Source organism: Oryctolagus cuniculus, chromosome 16, assembly GCF_051225735.1.
Source record: "Oryctolagus cuniculus isolate XC-2025 breed Fujian yellow rabbit chromosome 16, ASM5122573v1, whole genome shotgun sequence".
In the NCBI taxonomy this organism is placed as follows: Eukaryota; Metazoa; Chordata; class Mammalia; order Lagomorpha; family Leporidae; genus Oryctolagus; species Oryctolagus cuniculus.
The window spans coordinates 13818087-13840911 of record NC_142882.1 but is presented as its reverse complement, the minus strand read 5'-3'; the positions used below and the strand labels follow the sequence as shown (position 1 = coordinate 13840911).

At 40.2% G+C, this 22825-nt stretch overlaps 1 protein-coding gene and 1 pseudogene across 1 annotated transcript; both read left to right on the top strand.

The window, feature by feature from the left end:
• Positions 1-3648: 3648 nt before the first annotated feature.
• LOC149121511 (vomeronasal type-2 receptor 116-like) lies at positions 3649-7596 on the top strand. The gene is made up of 2 exons (XM_089315552.1): positions 3649-3757; positions 6683-7596. The coding sequence occupies exons 1-2, from the start codon at positions 3682-3684 to the stop codon at positions 7594-7596; spliced, it is 990 nt and encodes a 329-aa protein (XP_089171678.1). The 5' UTR covers positions 3649-3681.
• A 6567-nt stretch (positions 7597-14163) lies between these two features.
• LOC149121510 (protein LSM12 pseudogene) lies at positions 14164-14748 on the top strand (annotated as a pseudogene).
• Positions 14749-22825: the final 8077 nt, after the last annotated feature.

Here is a 22825-nt window from a genome sequence, read left to right as displayed (position 1 = left end):
TATCATGTATCCCACAGCAGCTAAAAATCTATTTGGTTATAAATATTCCCTATAATCTCAAAAGGTAGCTGTATTCTCAACAAAAAATAGTCAAAGTGCAAAGAGAGAAATAAAAGCCATGGAACAATAAACTCTACTGAGGTAAAAAATGTTATACAAATAAACTACACATACACAGCATACACATTTTTGTAAGTTAAGAACTACCAGCGGCAGCCAGAGATGTACAAGCAGATTCGGTAAAATGTTTATTTAGAAAAATTATGCTTGGATTTCTAATTCATTGAATTTAATTCAACTGATATTATTTTCAGTTTTCTTAAACTTTTAAAAAATTATTTCAAAATCAGAATTACTATGAGAAAGAGAGAGGCAGAGAAAAGAGGAGACAGATCTAGCATCTGCTGATTCACTCCACAATGGCTGCATGTACCAGGATTAGGCCAGGTCAAGCCAGGATGCAGGAGCATCAGTTGCTCTCCTACATGAGTGCAGGGGCCCAAGCACTTGGAACCTCAAGTGCTGCCTTCCCAGGCACATTAGCAGAAAGCTGAATCAGGAGTAGAGCAGTTGGGGTTTCCATCGGCACTCACAGGGGTGCTGGGAATTGTGGAAAGTGGCTTGACCTGCTGCACCACAAGATCAGCCCAAATGTTGTTAAATTAAAACAAAATTTACTGATATAAAAGAACAGATTTCATGTATTTCATTGATACAATTTTAAGAAGATAACCATCCTTTCTTCCTTTCCCTTCTCAGTCACCCCTTCTTCCATTCCTTTTTTCCTTTTAATTTTTGCAACAACGTAATTTCAATTTACTTTAAATCATAGAGTTAATGCCTCACTAATCATGATGTTCCTCAAATGAAAAGTAGAAAGATAACTGCTCCAAGGAATTTACACAAGGGCGATAAACACAAATCAAAGCCTGAGATGTCAGTTTCATTTTTATATATTGTGTTTTTTTTTCTTCTATTCTATATTATATAGTACCCATCACCAAAACACACTTATATATTCTATTTAAGGAACTGGTATATTTCACTATGCATAATGGTATCCATGTGAATCTATTTTTTTGCTAAAGAGAGAATTTCACTTTTTGGTGGGGAGACAGGGTCAAAATTTTAAAAGTGCACACAAGTGCACTCACAATAATCAAGATATTTTGCATATAAAGTCATGCTATAAAAAAAAAAGTCATGCTATTCTCATGTGGAAGAACTAAGATGAGCTTTCCTAAACCAATAACCAATCTTTCATGGTCAGCAACCCTGTGGGACTCATCCTGTGATTTCTCTGTTTAGAATCAGATGCTCCCCGGCCGGCGCCGTGGCTCACTAGGCTAATCCTCTGCCTAGCGGCGCCGGCACACCAGGTTATAGTCCCAGTCAGGGTGCCGGATTCTGTCCCGGTTACCCCTCTTCCAGGCCAGCTCTCTGCTGTGGCCAGGGAGTGCAGTGGAGGATGGCCCAGGTGCTTGGGCCCTGCACCCCATGGGAGACCAGGAAAAGCACCTGGCTCCTGGCTCCTGGCTCCTGCCATTGGATCAGCGTGGTGCGCCGGCTGCAGCATGCCGGTTGCGGTGGCCATTGGAGGGTGAACCAATGGCAAAGGAAGACCTTTCTCTCTGTCTCTCTCTCTCACTGTCCACTCTGCCTGTCAAAAAAAAAGAATCAGATGCTCCCCATCACTTTAATAGGGGGGAGGCAGAATTCCCCACTCTTGAACCCATGATTTTTTAAATGTATTTCACAGGTAGAATTATAGACAGTGAGGAGACAGACAGAGAGAAAGCTCTTCCTTCCATTGGTTCACTCTCCAAATGGCCGCTATGGCCAGCACTGCATAGATCCAAAGCCAAGAGCCAGGTGATTCTTCCCGGTCTCCCATGAGGATGCAGAAGCCCTAGCACTTGGGCCTCCTCCACTGCTTTCCTGGGCCACAGCAGAGAGCTGGACTGGAAGAGGAGCAACTGGCACTAGAACCCAGTGCCTGTATTGGATGCTGACACTACAGGCAGAGGATTAACCAAGTGAGCCATGGCGCCAGCCCCAAACCCATGATATTTTGATCAGTCAGAAAAAACAGCCTCTGCCCAATAGAAACCCTGAGGATAGACAGGAGGGAAAAGAAGAATTTCTAAGTCGTGTGCACCTCCACCTCTAATCTGAATGTTCTCTCTCTTTCCAATTGTGCCTCCCCTCCAGCTTCATCCACTTCTGAGGAAAATCCAATTTACCAACAGTGCTGGGGAGGATGTTTCCTTCCATGAAACGAGACACCATATGCCACACTACGATATCCACAACATTGTGAATTTTCCTGCTGGATTTCGTTTGCTGATTAAAATCGGGGAGTTTTCCCCTGAGTGTGCACGTGGAGAATCCTTGGTCCTCAATGAAGAGATGATAGAATGGCCAGTTGCATTCAAGGAGGTGTGGATCCATGGGAATATTGGATACATACAGAGGGTTTGATGAAAGTATGGGAGGATATTATGTGTGAGAATTTACATAAGCATTCAATTCTCAATTCACATATTGGCTTCAAAAGATATGGTGTTCCTTACACATATATGAGCCAGTGTGTATTAGAAGTGCATGTTTGGATTAGATATTGTTGTTTTTCTCTGGGCACGTTAATGCATTCCTAGGTTGAGTGACTAGAAAGAATGTTAAGAAATAGAGATAGAGATCAATACTTAGACATAAAATTACTAAATGTATGTCACTACAAATTCTAAAATTTTATTTCAACTTTGTATTCATATAATGTGAAAAACTTCATGTATTACATGTATATTTATAAAGATAGTGATGTTTTCATCATTTAGTGAGTCATTATTATGTTTTGATGCAGTACAAACACAGTAAATTATGAATTGAACATTTGTAGAAAAATTTCTGATTTTCCTTTGTCATTGTGGGTGCTAATCAGTTCAGTTTTTTTTTTTTTTTTTCTGAATACCACCTCACAGCTGTGATCAAAAATTTTATCATCATTGTGCTGTTGAAATACCCCAGACAGTTTTGCGGGTATTTTTTATAACTATTGTGTGTTATATAACAAATGCATTGGCAGTATCAGAAATTGATGCCCTCCCTGGGTATAGAAGTCCAGAAGTAGATAGATGCACAATCAATGGATTATTACATTTGTTCACCTTTTCTTTGTGGGCTTGTCTTTTTCTTAGTAGTTACTATCAGAAGTGTATCTAGTCATCAGGCTTTTTGAATATTTTTCTGGCATGTAAAATCTTCTACTCAATCAAAGAAAGAGGCGTGTAAAATAGTCTCAGACATACACATTCTAGAAGAATTACCACATAAAAAGCTAAACTGAAAAGATTTCAGAGGAAGCAATTCAATAAAGAGACAAATGCCCAGAAGCATAGATCCAGTGATGAGCAAAATTAAACCCATCAGGTGGCCTCATAATATTTGGTAGGCAGTTGACAAACCTGGAATGAGCATCTTAGAAACTCCAATTGGATGTCTAAATAAAATCAATAAGATACAGCCTGAGGAAGACATAGTGATGACCTTGGGGTGAAAAGGCAATTAGAGACATCCTATCACAGTGCCTAATGTCATGCAAAGCAATGACCATCACTTCTCTTTCCCCATCAGACTCCTCAGTCTTTGTGTAGCCAAAGGTGTGGTCCAGGATTCAGGAAAATGCCACAGGAAGGAAAACATGTCTGCTGCTATACTTGCGTTGTTTGTCCAGAGAGAGACATTTCCAATCATACAGGTAGAATACATATAACTTACCTTGAGAACTCTACCATCTTAACTATTTCTTGATAAAAAGGAAACCAAGAATATTTACGATGAGATAATAGTTTTCACTCACTATTTCCATACCCTTGTTGTATGCTCACTATTGCCATCTCATTATGTGTAAGCTGTTTTCTGGAGGTGCTAATCATCTCAAGCTCAACTGTGACACTGATTCGATCTGGTATCATTCTTTTCGATCCAACACTGAATGAGATTCTCTCAATCTGAAATCTAAACAAGAAATATAATATTTGTATTTGTTAAGGCTCTGTATGGTTATCTAGAAGTCTTGAATTCAAAACTTTTTCATAGACAACTGAAAAACAGGGAGCTAATCCACATGAATTGTGATGGGAATATTGTATTACTTTCTGTGCTACATCTTTGACATGTTGCATGCTGTTCAGTACACAGAATGAATGACACCACTTGTCCTTTTATGGATATACAAGAAGAAGAGAAAAAATAAGCTGAAATATAGACACAAATATCAAATTATATATCAAAGCCAAATGTTTGAGAAATGTAAAAGTGTACTAAGACTCATTGGTAAATAGTTCCACTGTTCAATGTATAATAAATATGTTTATAATAATTTGAATTCTTCCAAAATAATGTTTCAATTCACATCATCTTAGCTCTAGAGATATTTTGATTTCAGTATCTTCAAACATTCTATACAGAGTTTCCAGTATGAAGAAAACAGAAAAATGACTTCAAGTGTCAGTGAAAATATTCAACATGCAGTAATTTAGTGAAAGAAAGAAAACTAAAGTATCATGCACTGACCCATTGTACAATATACACTTGCCTATATATTCCTGGTGTATCTCCAAGATAGGTGCCAGATGTACCTACAGATTCCATGAAAAGTAAAGGGAACACATTGAAAAGAATTTGAGGAGAAAATTCCTCTAAATTTTTGCAAATATTTATATTCTATTTTTTTACAAAATAATTTATTTATATGTTTGAAAGTCAGAGTTGAAGAGGGGGGGAGAGCATAATAGAGAGGGAGAGAGGATACAGTGAGGATCTTCCATCAGGTAGATTCACTCTCCAGATAGCTCCAATGGCCTAGACTGGGCCAGGCCAAAGTCAGAAACCAGGAGCTTCTTCCAGGTCTTGCAGAGGCCCAAGCATTTGGGCCTTCCTCTGCTGGTTTCCTAGGCACATTGGCATGGAGATCGTTTGGAAGTGCAGCAGTCAAGACATGAGCAGGCACCTGTTCAGATGCCATCATTGCAGGCAGTGGCTTTAACCACTACATCACAACTCCACTCCCTGAAGCTTGTACTCTTGCAAGAGTACCAAGGATAAAAACAGAGTAGGACTCTTACTGCAAGTATAGCTCAACTAACACCATTTTCTTTCTTTCTTTCTTTCTTTCTTTCTTTCTTTCTTTCTTTCTTTCTTTCTTTCTTTTTTTTACAGACAGAGTGGACAGTGAGAGAGAGACAGAGAGAAAGGTCTTCCTTTGCTGTTGGTTCACCCTCCAATGGCCACCGAGGCTGACACGCAGCGGCCTACGCACCGCGCTGATCCGATGGCAGGAGCCAGGTACTTCTCCTGGTCTCCCATGGGGTGCAGGGCCCAAGCACCTGGGCCATCCTCCACTGCACTCCCGGGCCATAGCAGAGAGCTGGCCTGGAAGAGGGGCAACCAGGACAGAATCCGGCGCCCTGACCGGGACTAGAATCCGGTGTGCCAGCGCCATTCGGTGGAGGGTTAGCCTAGTGAGCCACAGCGCCGGCCCACCATTTTCTTTCTTTTTAAAAAAGATTATTTTATTTGAAAATCAGAGAATCAGTGAACGAGAGAGAGAGAGAGAGAGAATCTAATTGTTCACTCCTCAGATGGAACAATGGCCTGGGATGGGCCAGCAGGTACTGGGAGCCAGGAGCTTCCTTTTGGGTCTCCCACATGGGTGTTGGGGTCACAAGTGCTTGTGGAATTTTCTGCTGCTCTTTCTAGGTGATTAGCAGGGAGCTGGATTGGAAATTCATCAACTTAAACACAGAAAAATGTCCATAAGGGATCTGGCATTGCAGTTGGTGGCTTTACCTACCATGCCACAACACCAACCCTATTTTGGTTTGTACAATTGAAATTTGATTGAAAGAAAGACATATTTTCCAACTGGCCTGTTCTTAATGACTTCTTTCATGCTGTAGCAGTAGAAGTGCATTATTTCAAGTGAGACAATGTGGTGTCCAACATGCTGTTCACATGAGCTATAATGGTGAACAAGCCATAATTTCAAGTTAACAAGAATGCCTAGTTGTCTTTGAGTAACATGATGAAAATACCACTTATTTCCATAGAACCACAGAATGACAATCAGCTACAATTCCCATCTATTCAACCTCAGTATCACAACATTTATATGGAAACATGGACAAGATGAATCCATGTAGGAAATTAGGAATGGAGGTCCCAGGAATGAAAGATCATTTATATAGGTCATTTCCATTTGAGGATAAGGAGGAAAATCCTTAAACCTGATGATCCCAGACAAATATTCTAACCCATGTGAACAAAGGATTTCTCTAGAGATGACACTGAGGACTGTAGAGAGGAGGGCTGGGAAGAATCCAAGCCCATATGAAATATAGAAAATTCCTCATTGTTTAGAAATTAAACACTGAAAAAAATCTCTGACAGATAGGATGAGAACGCAGATCCCCATGTGCTAAGGAGCTAGTTTGAATGAGTTTCCTTCACCTGCAGATGAACATTCTGCCTTGGTTAGGTGCACAGAAATACTTTAGTGTTTCTTGGTATACATCACCCCAGGCTGAATTCACCATGAAATTGCAAAGGTGAGCTTTTTCCTTAACAGGGAAAAAGGAGCAAATTGTGAAATGGAAACACAGAGTCTTCCTTTTCCCCACAGATGCAGAGCAGTGCATCCCATGTGCAGATCACGAGTACCCAAACATGGAGAGAAACCGCTGCCTCCCCAAGCTGGTGACCTTCTTAGCCTTTGAGGAATTCCTGGGGATGGCCCTGGCCTGCATGGCTCTGTGTTTCTCTGTCCTAACAGCTGCCGTCCTCTGGGTCTTTGTGAAGCACCGAGACACTCCCATCGTCAAGGCCAATAACAGGACCCTCAGCTACATCCTGCTCATCGCCCTCCTCCTGTGCTTCCTCTGCTCCTTACTCTTCCTTGGCCGTCCCAACACAGCCACTTGCCTCCTCCAGCAAATAGCATTTGGCCTTGTGTTCACAATAGCTGTTTCCTCTGTGCTGGCCAAGACCATCACTGTGATTCTGGCCTTCAAAGCTCTGAAACCTGGAAGAACGATAAGGCGGTTATTGGTATCAGGCACTTCTAACTTCATCATTCCCATCTGCTCCATGATCCAACTGGTTCTCTGTGGCATCTGGTTGGGAACCTCTCCTCCCTTTATTGAGGTAGATAAACATTCTGAGCACGACTACATCATCCTGGTGTGCAATAAGGGCTCAGTCACTGCCTTCTACTGTGTCCTGGGCTACCTGGGTTCCTTGGCCCTGGCCAGCTTCATTGTGGCTTTCCTAGCCAGGAATCTGCCTGACACATTCAATGAAGCCAAGTTTCTGACGTTCAGCATGCTGGTGTTCTGCAGTGTCTGGGTGACCTTCCTGCCTGTCTACCACAGCACCAAGGGGAAGGTCATGGTGGCCATGGAAGTCTTCTCCATTTTGGCCTCCAGTGCAGGGCTCCTCGGCTGCATCTTTGCCCCCAAGTGCTATGTTATTCTCATAAAACCTGATAAAAATTCTTTGAAAGCTTTAAGGAACCAATGCACTTGTAGGAGACCCTAAAATATTTTTCTCAATGGTTTCTCTACATTTTCAAATTTTGTAAACAAAAACCAAATTGGTAGTAGATGTCCAACATTGTAAAATAAGCAAAACTAAAAAAACATTTCTGTTTAGGTATTTGGCCTAGCAATTAATTAATCTTGTCCCACATGACAGTAGCTAGGTTTGTGATTTGGTTCTGACCCCTGATATCAGATTGCTACGATATTAAACACTTTGTGTCCCTGTCAATTTTTTTCCTGGCTCCTGGCTTCTGGACTCAATCCAAGATAAACCACTATGGGAAATGAGACGTGAAGTAGTGAAAGGTTGGACTCTCAACCATCTCTCTCTTTCTCTCTGCTGCTCTCTCTCCCTCTCAAAAATGCAAAGCAGGCTAGAAATATTTTCATATAAACTAAAAGGAATCACTGTTTAAAACCGAAACAAAGCTGAGCATCAACATATAAATAGCAATTACATTTCATATGATAGGGCTATCCCTGAAAATATGCAGAGTAATTAATTTCATCTTTGTTTATTACTTTAGATACCATATATGTTCTTATTTGTTGTTTTAACTTTTCTTTAATTAATAGAAATTTCCAAAGTACAGCTTTTGGATTACAGTGGCTTTTCCCCCCATAACTTCCCTCACATCCACAACCCTCCAATCCCCAGCACCTCTCCCATTCCTTTCACATCAAGATGCATTTTCAGTTATCTTTATATACAGAAGATCAATTTAGTATATAATAAGTAAAGATTGCAACAGTTTGCACCCACACAGAAACACAAAGTATAAAGTACAGTTTGAGTACTAGTTATAACATTAATTCACAGTGTACAACACATTAAGGACAGAGATTCTACATGAGGAGTAAGTGCAGAGTGACTTATTGTTGTCTTAACAATTCACACTCTTATTTATGGAGTCAGTATTCACCCTAGGCACTTGTCATGAGCTGCCAAGGATATGGAAGCCTTTTGAGTTCACCAATTCAATCTTATTTAGACAAGATCATAGTCAAAGTGGAAGTTCTCTCCTCCATTCAGAGAAAGGTACCTCCTTCTTTGATGGCCCATTCTTTCCACTGGGATCTCATTCACAGAGATCTTTCATTTAGGTCTTTTTTTTGCCAGAGTGTCTTGGCTTTCATGCCTAAAATACTCTCATGGTCTCTTCAGCCAGAACCAAATGTCTTAAGGGCTGATTCTGAGGCCAGAGTGCTGTTTAGGACATCTGCCATTCTATGAGTCTGCTGTGTATCCTGGTTCCCATGTTGGATCAATCTCTCACTTTTTGATGATATCAGTTAGTATTAGCAGACACTAGTCTTGTTTATGTGATCCCTTTGACTCTTAATCCTTTCAATTTGATCCATTGTGAACGGAAACTGACCACTTGGACTAGTGAGATGGCATTGGTACATGCCACCTTGATGGGATTGAATTGGAATTCCCTGGCACGTTTCTAACTCTACCATTTGGGGCAAGTCAGCTTGAGCATGTCCCAGTTGTACATCTCCTGCCTCTCTTATTCCCACTCTTATATTTAACAGGGATCACTTTTCAGTTAAATTTAAACACCTAAGAATAATTTTGTGTTAATTAAAGAGTTCAACCTATAGCATTAAGTTGAACAAAAAACACTAAAAGGGATAAAGTATTAAGTTTTTTATGTTCATATTTGAAAACATGTCTCAGTTATAACTGCTTTATGTTGTTTCTCTAAATGTCATGGAGAATTTGTCATTTTGTGGTTATAAAGTGGAGTTTGTTTCCAAATACAAGAGTCAACTAGACCATGAGCATTCTTCTCTTTGAACACTGTATTGTTCACAAACATCTTAGTTACTAAGTATTTTCTAGCTATTTGGAAATGGCATTTTTATTTTTACCACATCTGGAGGTGTTTTTCATGAATACATAGGAGTGATTCTATAACTGTCTCATCTACCATTGGACTGCTATCATTTTGGCCTTTGCTTAGAGTTCTTATTCCAGGAGACAATGATGCTATTATTGAGGTGAAATTCACATACCCAGTAAGAACCACTGTAGTATTTGACAAGGATGTGGTATTACAGTACTTTCACATTCAAATTCTACATTGATTTTCTATAAAGTATGTTCAAAAGTTTGAGCAATAATCATGTCTGTAGATTGAGCCTTTTGCATCACCCTGTAATCAAAGCCTTTCTGCATTAAGCAGCCACTTTCAAGTTTCCATGAACGTTGTTTATGCAACCATTCATCTCCTTTAGTTGCTATGTGTTTACCTACTCTGGACAGTTGCTGGCAATGGAGTGAGATAATATGAGACCTCTTAGATCTAGCTTCTTTCCCATGGCATTACATTTTTGATTCACCCAATTATAGCAGGTACCCTTCATTATTTTTATAGCTGTATAAGATTCAATCTTATGGCTTTTCCACATTCAACGTATTCAATCATTCAAAGATGATGATTTGGGTTGTCTGCAAACTTTCATGTTATGAACAGATTCTTCTGAGCATTCTTGTAAAAATATATATTTGGTATGCACCTTCAGCTCTTCTGAGTGCACAGGATATTTCCAATGGTTCTGAGAAAAATGCAGTGAATATATATGTTTATTTCAGTAAAAAATTTTAGTTTTTATTTATTCATGTTTTAGACAAGTATCTAAAGCTGTAAGCAATTAAAAACACACACCCCAAAATAATTGACTTACAAGTGAAAAGTTTTAGAGTGTAATGAAGATACTGAAGAAACAAAACTTTCTATTATCCAAATATATGAAATACTTAGATATAAATATGTTGAGTGTTAAAATTTTAGACTAATATAACTTATAAAAGTATAGTCAGTATAGTAGTATTTTCTATCATATGACTTCTTCATGACATTTCTTAATGGCTTGCTTTTTTTTTTTTATTTTTTGACAGGCAGAGTGGACAGTGAGAGAGAGAGAGACAGAGAGAAAGGTCTTCCTTTTTGCCGTTGGTTCACCCTCCAATGGCCGCCACGGCCGGTGCGCTGCGGCCGGCGCACCGCGCTGATCCAATGGCAGGAGCCAGGAGCCAGGTGCTTTTCCTGGTCTCCCATGGGGTGCAGGGCCCAAGCACCTGGGCCATCCTCCACTGCACTCCCTGGCCACAGCAGAGGGCTGGCCTGGAAGAGGGGCAACCGGGACAGAATCCGGAGCCCCGACCGGGACTAGAACCCGGTGTGCCGGCGCCGCTAGGCGGAGGATTAGCCTAGTGAGCCGCGGCGCCGGCTAATGGCTTGCTTTTTAATGAATATTTCTTAAATATCCATTTCATAATTCATTTATTTATTTTATATTAATTTTTTAAAAAGGAAATATTTTCTAAAACTAGCTAATCATGTTCTTTTTTGTAGGCTCTTTGAAGATTTTATACTCGAATATATCAACTCTTGTCAAATTAGGATTCTTAAGTTAGATTTTCTTTTTTTTAAGATCTATTTATTAATTTGAAAGAGTTACACAGAGAATGAAGGACAGAAAGGGAGAGAGAGAGAGAGAGAGAGAGAGAGAGAGAGAGAGAGAGAGGTCTTCAATCCACTGGTCCACCCCTCTATGAGCCACAACAGCCAGAGCTACACCTATCAGAAGCCAGTAGTCAGGAGCTTCTTCCAGATCTCCCATGCAGGTGCAGGGGCCCAAGGACTTGGACCTTCTTCCACTGCTTTGCCAGGCCATAGCAGAGAGCTGGATCAGAAGTGGAGCAACTGGGACTTGAAACAGCAATCTTTTGGGATGCCAGCACTGCAGGCATTGGCTTTACCCGCTATGCCACAGTGCCAGCCCCAAATTTAGATTTTCAGTGAAATTAATGCATCCAATTCAGGGCTTCAAGCAGTCAGATAATTCACAATGTTCACTTCATCTTCACTTATTGATTTCCTGGGTACTGAATTTATCTATGTCTTTTCACATTTTACAATGGAACCTTCACTATAGATTGCCATATTTCTTAGGCAAAAATATGAATTTTTGCAATTTAAAATGTGTTTATGTTATTGTGAAGAAGAGAACAGATGTTCTGTTTTCTCTCTATGAATTTCTTTGTTCCCCTTTCCTTGGAAATCTGGACTTTTCTAATTTCCTACATTTCATCCATAATTTGAATGTCAAGTAAACTGTTACTTGTTCACTATGCAGGGAGAAATACATTTATCCAATCATTTTTCAGTTGAAGTACATTGATTCTTAGTTTTCAGTGTTGAATGAAATAATAAAGTGCCATAGCACTTTTGCTCCATCATATGAAAATTTTTACAGTATCAAGATGACAGTGTTTCCTTTTTAGCATAAAGATACTTTCCTATTTTGTCATATTATGTTGCACATAGTATCATTACATATCTATTAAAATTTTTTTTTCTGTGTTCTAAACAAATATTGCTTTCCCATACACACCTGAACCAAAATTGGTGTTCTGTTCACAAGCAGCAATTACTTGTTGGACACTAAATAAATGTGGTAACAAAATTATGCTATGGGCTGGTGCCACGGCTCACTAGGCTAATCCTCTGCCTGCAGTGCCAGCACCCCAGGTTCTAGTCCCGGTTGGGGTGCTGGATTCTGTCCCAGTTGCTCTTCTTCCAGTCCAGCTCTCTGCTGTGGCCCAGGAGTGGAGTGGGGGATGGACCATGTCCTTGGGCTCTGCAACCACATGGGAAACCAGGGTGAAGCACCTGGCTCCTGGCTTCGGATTGGTGCAGCACACTGGCCACAACGTGCTGACCATTGCGGCCGCTTGGGGGGTGAACCAATGGAAAAAGGAAGACCTTTCTCTCTGTCTCTCTCTCTCTCACTGTCTAACTCTGCCTGTCAAAAAAAAATAATTATGCAATGGAGTCTTCCAATGTGTCATTATATTTATTTTAATGATAGGAGTGATGAATTAAATTTTTCTTTAATCATTTTACCTTAGTGATACACTTTTTTATTATGGAGGATATATTTGTTCACCCCAGGGTTACTTTTAGCTCTTGCTATCAGCTGAATATTGAATAACTTAATCTGCTTTCCCCAAATGGGAAGTTGTCAGCTATTCTATACCATGCATAAAGTTAGTAGAAAACCTGAAGACTGAAGAATATACACTCATTAAATTCCTGTCTTATTAAGAGCAAACAGAAATATACTAATACAAAAAGTAGGCCTAAGTGTTATGAGAAAAACATCAACACAATGATACAAGCTACAACCTTGGTAAACAGGGAAATAGTGGGCAGTGAAAGAAGCTCATTCCAAAGTGTAACAAAGTGAAATAGAGGTTCTAGATTGTCAGGCATTAGATGGAACAATGATGAGAAAGGCAACAACATTTAATGAGGTAGTGCATATATCAGAATAGATAGGCACCTCTCCAGGCAGATCTGGACAGTGGTAGTAGTGGTTCTGGGTCCCAACAGTCTCACCAATGCCAAGACCCCAAGAGTTGGATCAAAGGGATGTGCTCATGGGGTGGACACAAAAATCTTGATACCTGCCCTCTGCTTCTAAAAGGCTGGAGAGCAATTGGGAAATTCTATGGAAGCACAACAAGGGTGAGGACCTCTGATTTCATTGGTATGCCTTCCTCCAATACATTTTTTTCAGAATTACCAATAGGGACAGAACACACAGGCACAAAAATACACTCACATGCAGTCACAATGATACCTAACACATACACACGATCTTCAATTTGCCAAAATGCTGACACTGTATTTTCTGGCTTGAATATAAGCATCGAGTTGTGCCACTTTCTACAGACCATCTTTGTAGACATTTATCTTCAGAGAATTTTGGCAGCTGCTGACCTTCAGATCCACTGAAGTGTGCAAGTGGTAAAGCTGTAGGTAGAGAAAAATCAGAGATGATGACATGTCAAGATATCTCCAGCATTGAGTCAGAGACCAGAGTGTCAGCTGAAATAGGGAGAACATGGGGTAGATACTGTCTGCAGGGTCAGCCCTCTGCAGGGAGAACTGGTCTCTGTGTAGGGCACAACCAAGTCCCAGAATAGCTGTGTCCTCAGCCTATTTAATGTGTGTGACAGTCTAGTGATTCAAAGACACAGCTAGTAGCCAAATTGAGACATTTCTAAGTCAGTCACTTTGCCAAGAACTCGCCTTTGTGTCTCTGTTGTCAGGAAAGGTCAGACCTCTGGTCATTTTATTGCTTTATCCCTCTCCATCCCAGGAAATCAGGAAAGCACCCTGCCCTGATGCTCTGTGCCTGTGACTGGGAAAAAGATTATAAAGGATGCGTGGAGATGGACATCTGTGAATTATCTCTCCTGATGCCAGGATTTGAATCATCCTTGTGCATGATTCTGAGTTTCTTCCCCAGGATGTGTGAGGACCTGACTGCATCCCAGGTCCAAGGGTATTCTTTCTCTCCAATTAAACTTACCTGAGTATTGCAGTCCCTCTTTCTATAAATTGACATTTAAAATTTATTTAGATAAGCAGGTTTTCTTAATAGATTTTAAACAAATCCAAAGTTTCTATGATTCAACAGGGGAAATACATTTCCTTAATGTTTAGAATGCTTACTTCAGGCTGGCTGCAGCTGCTCTCCCAAGATGGCAGCTCCTTGGGGTGAGTACTTCAGCGATGGGAGCCAGGTGTCATGCCAGACATGCCAGGAGCAGCGGTTGCAGGGCGAGGTGGTAGCCTTCGACTACCAGTCCAAAATGCTGGCTTTAAAATGTCCCTCTTCCAGCGGAAAGCCCAACCACACAGACATCTTGCTCATAAACTTACAGTATGTTGCAGAAGTGGAAATTATGAACGACCGCACAGAAACCCCTCCTCCCTTAGCTTCACTCAATATCAGTAAGCTTGCCAGCAAAGCGCGGACGGAGAAGGACAAGAAGCTGAGCCAGGCCTATGCAATCAGTGCTGGCGTCTGCCTAGAGGGCCAGCCGCTCTTCCAGACCATCCACAAGACCAATAAAGACTGTAAGTGGCAAGAAAAAAACATTGTAGTTATGGAAGAAGTTGTTATTACAGCCCCATATCAAGTGGAAAACTGTAAAGGTAAAGAGGGGAGTGCACTGAGCCATGTACGCAAAATAGTTGAAAAGCATTTTAGAGATGTGGAAAGCCAAAAGATCCTGCAGTGTTCACAAGCCCAGCAACCACAGAAGGAGGCTGCCCTGTCCTGAGTCCACACACACCCAGGACTCTTCCAGCATCCAGCCCCGCAGGACGGTGGCAGGCTGGGAGGGAAGGGATCCTGTATTTCCTGTTGGCTCTTGTTAACAGAGGGTCTGTTAGAGTTTTAAAAAATGTCTGCCACCCCCAAGAATGACTCCAAGAGACTCTCTCATGCAATCAGCAAAGGGTTAAGGGTTTATTGATCCAGCATGCTGGGGCTCTCTGAACGTGCAAGAACAGAGGAGCCCCGAGGAACTAAAGCACAGGGTTTATAAAGGCAAAAACCACAGAATCGGGAGGGGGGATACACGGTTGCTAAAATCAAAAGAGAGTACATAGTTACTGGGGTCAACATAAAAAAAGTGCTAAGTGAAATTAATATCCATTATAATCTTGACAATACCAGTTACAATCGTACAATTATCAATTATGATCTTGACATTAATCCAAATTATAGGTAAGACATAGACAAATCACATATTTATCATTAACCCAGGTGCAACCTTTCTACTTTCAAGCTTGAGCAATCATGCTAGGGGGTTTTTGTGCTCTGCCAAGGGTGATGTAGTGTACTGCTATTGTCCGAATATTTGAGATCATAGTTTCAGACCAGAGTCTCACAGTGTGGGGGAGGGGTGCTTTCCCAGAATGGAGTCTCAAGTGCTACAAAATGGAGTGCCTACTGTGAAGGTGCTACTACAGGTCACTTGAGAGATGGGCCAAGGACCTCAATAGACATTTTTCAACAGAGGAAATCCAAATGGCTAACAGGCACATGGAAAAATGTTCAGGATCACTAGCAAACAGGGAAAAGCAAAGCAAAACCACAATGAGATTTCACAACACTCCGGTGAGATTGGATCACATACAGAAATCTTCCAACAACACATGCAGGCGAGGATGTGGGGAAAAAGGAACACTAACCCCCACTGTTGGTGGGAATGCAAACTGGTAAAGTCACTATGCAAGTCAGACAGGGGATTCCTCAGAAACATGAGTAAAACCCTAGCATACAACCCAGCTTTCCAAACCTTGGAATTTAACCAAAGGAAATTAAATTGGCAAACAAAAAAGCCATCTGCACCTTAATGTTTATTGCAGTTCAATTCACAATAGCTAAGACCTGGAATCAGCCTAAATGCCCATCAACAGTAAAATGGATAAAGAAATAATGGGACACGTACTCCATAGAATACTACACAGCAGTCAAAAACAATGCAATCCGGTCATTTGCAACAAAATGAAGGAATATGGAAAACATTATGCTCAGTGAATTAAGCCAGAAGCAGAGGGACAAATATCATATGTTCTCCCTGATCGGTGACAACTAACTGAGCACCAAACAGGAAACATGTTGAAGTGAAATGGACTCTATGAGAAATGGTGACTTGATCAGCCATATTCCCGACTGTTGATGTACAATATAATACATTATCCATTTTAGCATTTTTTGGTTCAAGTACTATTGGTGAACTCTGTAATTAACGCACAATTATTCTTCGGTGTTATAATTTTAACTGAAAAGTGATCCCTGTTAGGAATTTGTAAAACATTATGCTGAGTGAAATAAGCCAGTCCCAAAGGGACAAATACCATATGTTCTCCCTGATCGGTGACAACTAACTGAGCACGAAAAAGGAAACCTGTTAAAGTGAAATGAACGCTATGAGAAACGGTGACTTGATCAGTCTTTGCCCTGACTGTTAATGAACAACGTAATACGTTATCCCTCTTAGTATATTTTTGGTTTGTTCTACTTAATACTTTTGGTTGAATAATGTAATCAATACACAGTTATTCTTAAGTGTTTAAACTTAATGAAAAGTGATCACTGTTAAATATAAGAGCAGGAATATGAGAGGGAAGAGATGTGCAATTTGGGACATGCTCAAGCTGACTTTCCCCAACCGGTAGAGTTAGAAACATACCAGGGGATTCTAATTCAATCCCATCAAGGTGGCATGTACCATTGCCACCTCACTAGACCCAGAGATGAATTTCTGTTCACAATTGACCATAATGATAGGACTAAGAGCCAAAGGGATCACATAAACAAGACTAGTGTCTGTGAATACTAACTGATAGAATAAAAAAGGGAGAGGACGATCCAACATGGGAAGCGAGATACACAGCAGACTCATAGAATGGCAGAAGTAGAAACAGCACTCTGGCCTCACTCCGCGAGTGAGATCCCAGTAGAAAGAACAGGTTGGCCAGTGATGAGGCTCAACAGGCTAATCCTCAACCTAGCAGCACCAGCATCCAGGTGCTAGTCCCAGTTGGGATGCCAGATTCTGTCCCCGTTGCCCCTTTTCCAGGCCAGCTCTCTGCTATGGCCAGGGAGTGCAGTGGAGGATGGCCCAAGTGCTTGGGCCCTGCACCCCTTGGGAGACCAGAAGAAGCACCTGGCTCCTGCCTTCGGATTAGCATGGTGCACCTGCCACAGCATGCCAGCCATGGCGGCCATTGGAGGGTGAACCAACAGCAAAGGAAGACCTTTCTTTCTGTCTCTCTCTCTCCCTGTCCACTCTGTCAAAAAAAAAAAAAAAAAAAGAACAGGTCATCAAAGAAGGAGGTACCTTTCTCTGAAGGGAGGAGAGAACTTCCATTTTGACTATGACCTTGTCTAAATATGATAAGAGTCGGTGACTCAAAAGGCTTCCATAGCCTTGGCAGCTCATGACAAGAGCCTAGGGTGATTACTGATGCCATAAACAAGAGTGTCAACTTGTTTAGTTAACAACAGGAGTCACTGTGCACTTACTCCTCATGTAGGATCTCTGTCCTTAATGTGCTGTAATTGCAATTCAATGCTATAACTATTACTCAAAGAGTATTTTTCACTTTGTGTTTCTATGTGGGTACAAACTGTTGAAATCTTTACTTAATATATGCTAAACTGATCTTCTGTATATAAAGAGAATTGAAAATGAATCTTGATATGAATGGAAGAGGAGAGGGAGCGGGAAAGGGAAGGGTTGTGGGTGGGAGGGGATTTATGGGGGAGAAGCCATTGTAATCCATAAGCTGTACTTTGAAATTTATATTCATTAAATAAAAGTTAAAAAAAAAAATTAAGTAGAATTTCTTTCCCAAATAGAAGAGTCAACTTGTCCTTGAGCAGTCTTCTCTTTGGACACTGTATTGTTCATAAACCTCTTATTAAATAATTACATCCTAACTATTTTGAAACGGTATCTTTATCACATATGTAGGTAGTTTTCATGGTTACATAGGAATGATTCTATAATTGTGTCCCCTATCGTTTGACTACTTTCTCTTTGGCCATTGCTTAGAGTTCTTATTCCAGTTTAACACAGGAAAGAATGATGTTTCTATCTATAGATTCAATGCAATCCCAATCAAGATACTAAAGACATTCTTCTCAGATCTAGAAAAAATGATGCTGAAATTCATATGGAGGCACTAGAGACCTCGAATAGCTAAAGCAATCTTGTACAACTAAAAGGAAGCTGGAGGCATCACAATACCAGATTTCAGGACATACTATAGGGCAGTTGTAATCAAAACAGCATGGTACTGGTACAGAAACAGATGGATAGACCAATGGAACAGAATTGAAACACCAGAAATCAACCCAAACATCTACAGCCAACTCATATTTGATCAAGGATCTAAAACCAGTTCCTGGAGCAAGGACAGTCTATTCAATAAATGGTGCTGGGAAAACTGTATTTCCACGTGCAGAAGCATGAAGCAAGACTCCTACCTTACACGTTACACAAAAAGCCACTCAACATGGATTAAGACCTAAATCTATGACCTGACACCATCAAGTTACTAGAGAACATTGGAGAAACCCTTCAAGATATTGGCACAGGCAAAGAGTTTCTGGAAAAGACCCGGGAGGGACAGGCAGTCAAAGCCGAAATCAACTATTGGGATTGCATCAAATTGAGAAGTTTCTGTACTGCAAAAGAAACAGTCAGGAGAGTGAAGAGAAAACTGACAGAATGGGAAAAACTATTTGCAAATTATGCAACAGATAAAGGGTTAATAACCAGAATCTACAAAGAGATCAAGAAACTCCACAACATCAAAACAAACAACCCACTTAAGAGATGGGCCAAGGACCTCAATAGACATTTTTCAAAAGAGGAAATCCAAATGGCCAACAGGCACATGAAAAAATGTTCAAGATCACTAGCAATCAGGGAAATGCAAATCAAAACCACAATGAGGTTTCACCTCACCCCGGTGAGAATGGCTCACATACAGAAATCTACCAACAACAGATGCTGGCGAGGATGTGGGGAAAAAGGGACACTAACCCACTGTTGGTGGGAATGCAAACTGGTCAAGCCACTATGCAAGTCAGACAGGGGATTCCTCAAAAACCTGAAGATTACCCTACCATTCGACCCAGACATCCCACTCCTTGGAATTTACCCAAAGGTATTTAAATTGGCAAACAAAAAAGCGGTCTGCACCCTAATGTTTATTGCAGCACAATTCACAATAGCCAAGACCTGGAACCAACCTAAATGCCCATCAACGGTAGACTGGATAAAGAAATTATGGGATATGTACTTTTTAGAATACTATTCCGCAGTAAAAAAAACCCAACGAAATCCAGTCATTTGCAACAAAATGGAGGAATCTGGAACACATCATGCTGTGTGAAGTAAGCCAGTCCCAAAGGGACAAATACCATATGTTCTCCCTCATCGGTGACAACTGACTGAACACCAAAATGGAAACCTGTTGAAGTGAAATGGACACTATGAGAAACGGTGACTTAATCAGCATAGCCCTGACTGTTAATGAACAACTTAATAAGTTATCCTTCTTAGTATTTTTTGTCTGTTCTACTTAATATGAGTGGTTTAATTCTGCAATTAATACACAGTTATTCTTAAGTGTTGAAATTTAACTGAAATGTGATCCCTGTGAAATATAAGAGTGGGAATAAGAGAGGGAAGAGATAGATGTACAATTTGGGACATGCTCAAGCTGAATTACCTCAAACGGTAGAGTTAGAAACATACCAGGGGACTCCAATCCAATCCCATCAAGGTGGCATGTACCAATGCCATCTCACTAGTCCAAGTGATCAATTTCAGTTCGCAATCATAATGAAAGGACTAAGAGTCAAAGGGATCACATAAACAAGTCTGGTGCCTGCTAATACAAACTGATAGAACAAAAAAGGGAGAGAACAATCCAACATGGGAAGCGAGTTACACAGCAGACTCATAGAATGGCAGATGTCCTAAACAGCACTCTGGCCTCAGAATCAGCCCTAAAGGCATGCGGATCCAGCTGAAAGGCCCATGAGAGTATTTCAGGCATGGAAAGCCAAGACACTCTGGAAAAAAAGGACCTAAATGAAAGATCTCTGTGAGTGAGATCCCAGTGGAAAGAACAGGTCATCAAAGAAGGAGGTACCTTTCTCTGAAGGGAGGAGAGAACTTCCACTTTGACCATGGCCTTGTCTAAATGTGATCAGAGTAAGTGAACTCAGGGGGCTTCCATAGCCTTGGCAGGTCATGACAAGAGGCTATTGTGATTACTGAGGCCATAATCAAGAGTGTCAATTTGTGAAGTCAACAACAGGAGTCACTGTGCACTTACTCCTCATGTAGGATCTCTGTCCTTAATGTGCTGTACATTGAGATTTAATGCTATAATGAGTACTCAAACAGTATTTTTCATTTTATGTTTCTGTGTGGGTGCAAACTGTTGAAATCTTTACTTAATGTATACTGAAGTGATCTTCTGTATATATAGAAAATTGAAAATGAATTTTGATATGAATGGAAGGGGAGAGAGAGCGGGAAAGGGGAGGATTGTGGGTGGGAGGGAAGTCATTGGCGGGGGAAGCCAATGTAATCCATAAGCTGTACTTTTAAATCTATATGCATTGAGTAAAAGTTAAAAAAGAAAAGCCCAATAATCACCAAAAAAAGAAAAAGAAAATGATACTTGGTTAGAACTGAGGAAATATCAATAAAGTATGAAGTTTATTAACAAAAAAAGAATGATGTTTCTATTTTGCTGAAATTCATATACCCAATATGAATCAATGAAGTATTGTACAAGAAAGTGGTATTATAATACTTCCACAATCACATTGTACAATGATTTTGCATAAAATATTTTCACAAGTTTTTGCAATTTTCATGTCTGTGTAGATTGAAGCCCTTTACATCACCCATTTTCAAAGCATTTCTCCACCAAGCAGCTGCTTGCAAGCTTCCATGAATGTGGTTCATGCAACCATTCATCTCTTTTAGTTGCTATGGGTTTACCTATTCTGGACAGTTCCTAGCAATGGAATGAGATAACATATGACCTCTTAGATCTAAATTCTTTTAGATGGCATTGCATTTTCAATTCATCCAATTTATAGCAGGTATCCTTCGTTATTTTTATAGCTGCATAACATTCATTCTTACGGATTTCCCACACTCAATTTATTCATTCACAAATGTCTATTTCTGTTGTCTCCACACTTTCAGTGTTATGAACAGATTGTTCTGAGCATTCTTGTAAAAATATATGTTTGGGTAGGTACCTTCAGCTCTTCTGAGTGCAGAGTGGTTCTTAGGAAACTGTAGTGAATATATATGTTTATTTTAGTAAAAATTTTTAGCCTTTATTTACTCATGTTTAGTCAACTTTCTGAAACTTAGGGAAAAAAGACACTCCCCAAAATAAGTGACATGCAAAGGAAAAGTTTTTGAAAATAGTGGAGATACTGAAGAAGCAAGACCCTACTATACAAATAACAAAATACTTAAATATAAATATGTGGAGTTAAATTTCTGGGCACATATAACTTACAAAGCTATAGCCAGTAAAGTATGTTTAACATATGACTTTTTCCTTATGTTGCTTTTTAATGACTATTTTCTTAAACATCTATTTCATATTCATTTAATTATTTATATCAATTTTTAAAAATACATGTTTTCTGAAACTTGGTTATGATGTTGTTTAATAGTAGTAAATGGTGAAAAAATACTCTAGCAGTTTAAGTGCTTTGCCGATGAGTATACTCATCCCAAACTCTTCACATTTACACAGCTACTACAATAATCAGAAAAACTACAGCTATTATTTAAAAGGACACTCAAGTGAGCATTCAAAACATTAAGGAGATGCATTTTCTCCCAGTTAAAACATTAGAAATGTCTAGTTTGCTTAAAATTTAAGATAACCTGCTAAATTTTGCAGTGAAGAATACTGACCATCAATAAAGAATCAGGATAATGAGTGAGTGGATTAATTCTGTGCAGGGGCAGGTGAGAAAGATGAAAGTGCACCTTTATCTGGAATGTGTTCTGCCATTTATAAATCCAGCAGGGTTTTGTAAACCTGGAAGTGATAGGAGACAATAGTGGATAGAGTTCCTGGGGTGCACCTTGATGTTCTCACTTCATCTTCTTGATAAGGCTTCATATGGAATGCTATAATTGGGTATTTGTTGATTACATTATCAATTCTTTCAAACTATGCAAATACCATGAACATTCTACTGAAACAACAGCCTTAGGAGCTCTGTGCACACAGTTTGCAGAGCTGCTTGCTTCTTTCTGAGGGTTCTGTGGTCCCTAAACACTTATTGAATCATGATGAAATTATAGAGGCCAGGGAGGAGAGCCAGTCAAAATATATATTTTTCTAAACAGTTTTTTCAACAAAATGTAGGTGATAGGTGCAGAGCATCAGGGCAGGGTGCTTCCATGAGTTCCTGGGACAGAGAGGGAGAAAGCAATAAAATGACCAAGAGGTCAGACCTGTTCTGACCACAGTGACAAAAAGGCAAGGTCTCAGTACTGTGACTTAGAAATGTCTCTCTTTGTCTTTTAGCTGTGTTTTTGGCTGGTTCACTAGACTGTCATGCATATTCTATAGGCTGAGGACACAGAAATCCTGGGATTTGGCTGTGCCCTACACAGAGATCAGTTCTCCCTGTAGAGGGTGGACTGCAGGTAGCATCTACCCCATGTTATCCCCATTTCAGCTGAGACTCTGGTCTCTGACTCTATGTTGGGGAGATTGTGACATGCCATCATCTCTGATTTTTCTCTGCCTACTTCTGCTTCCCTTGCACACTTC

Bases quoted from the DNA above. Each gene is read 5' to 3' on its own strand.
- LOC149121511 (XM_089315552.1), top strand. From the start codon at position 3,682: ATGCCACAGGAAGGAAAACATGTCTGCTGCTATACTTGCGTTGTTTGT. The intron at 3,758-6,682 runs GTAGAATACATA...TTTTCCCCACAG, and splicing joins AGACATTTCCAATCATACAG to ATGCAGAGCAGTGCATCCCA.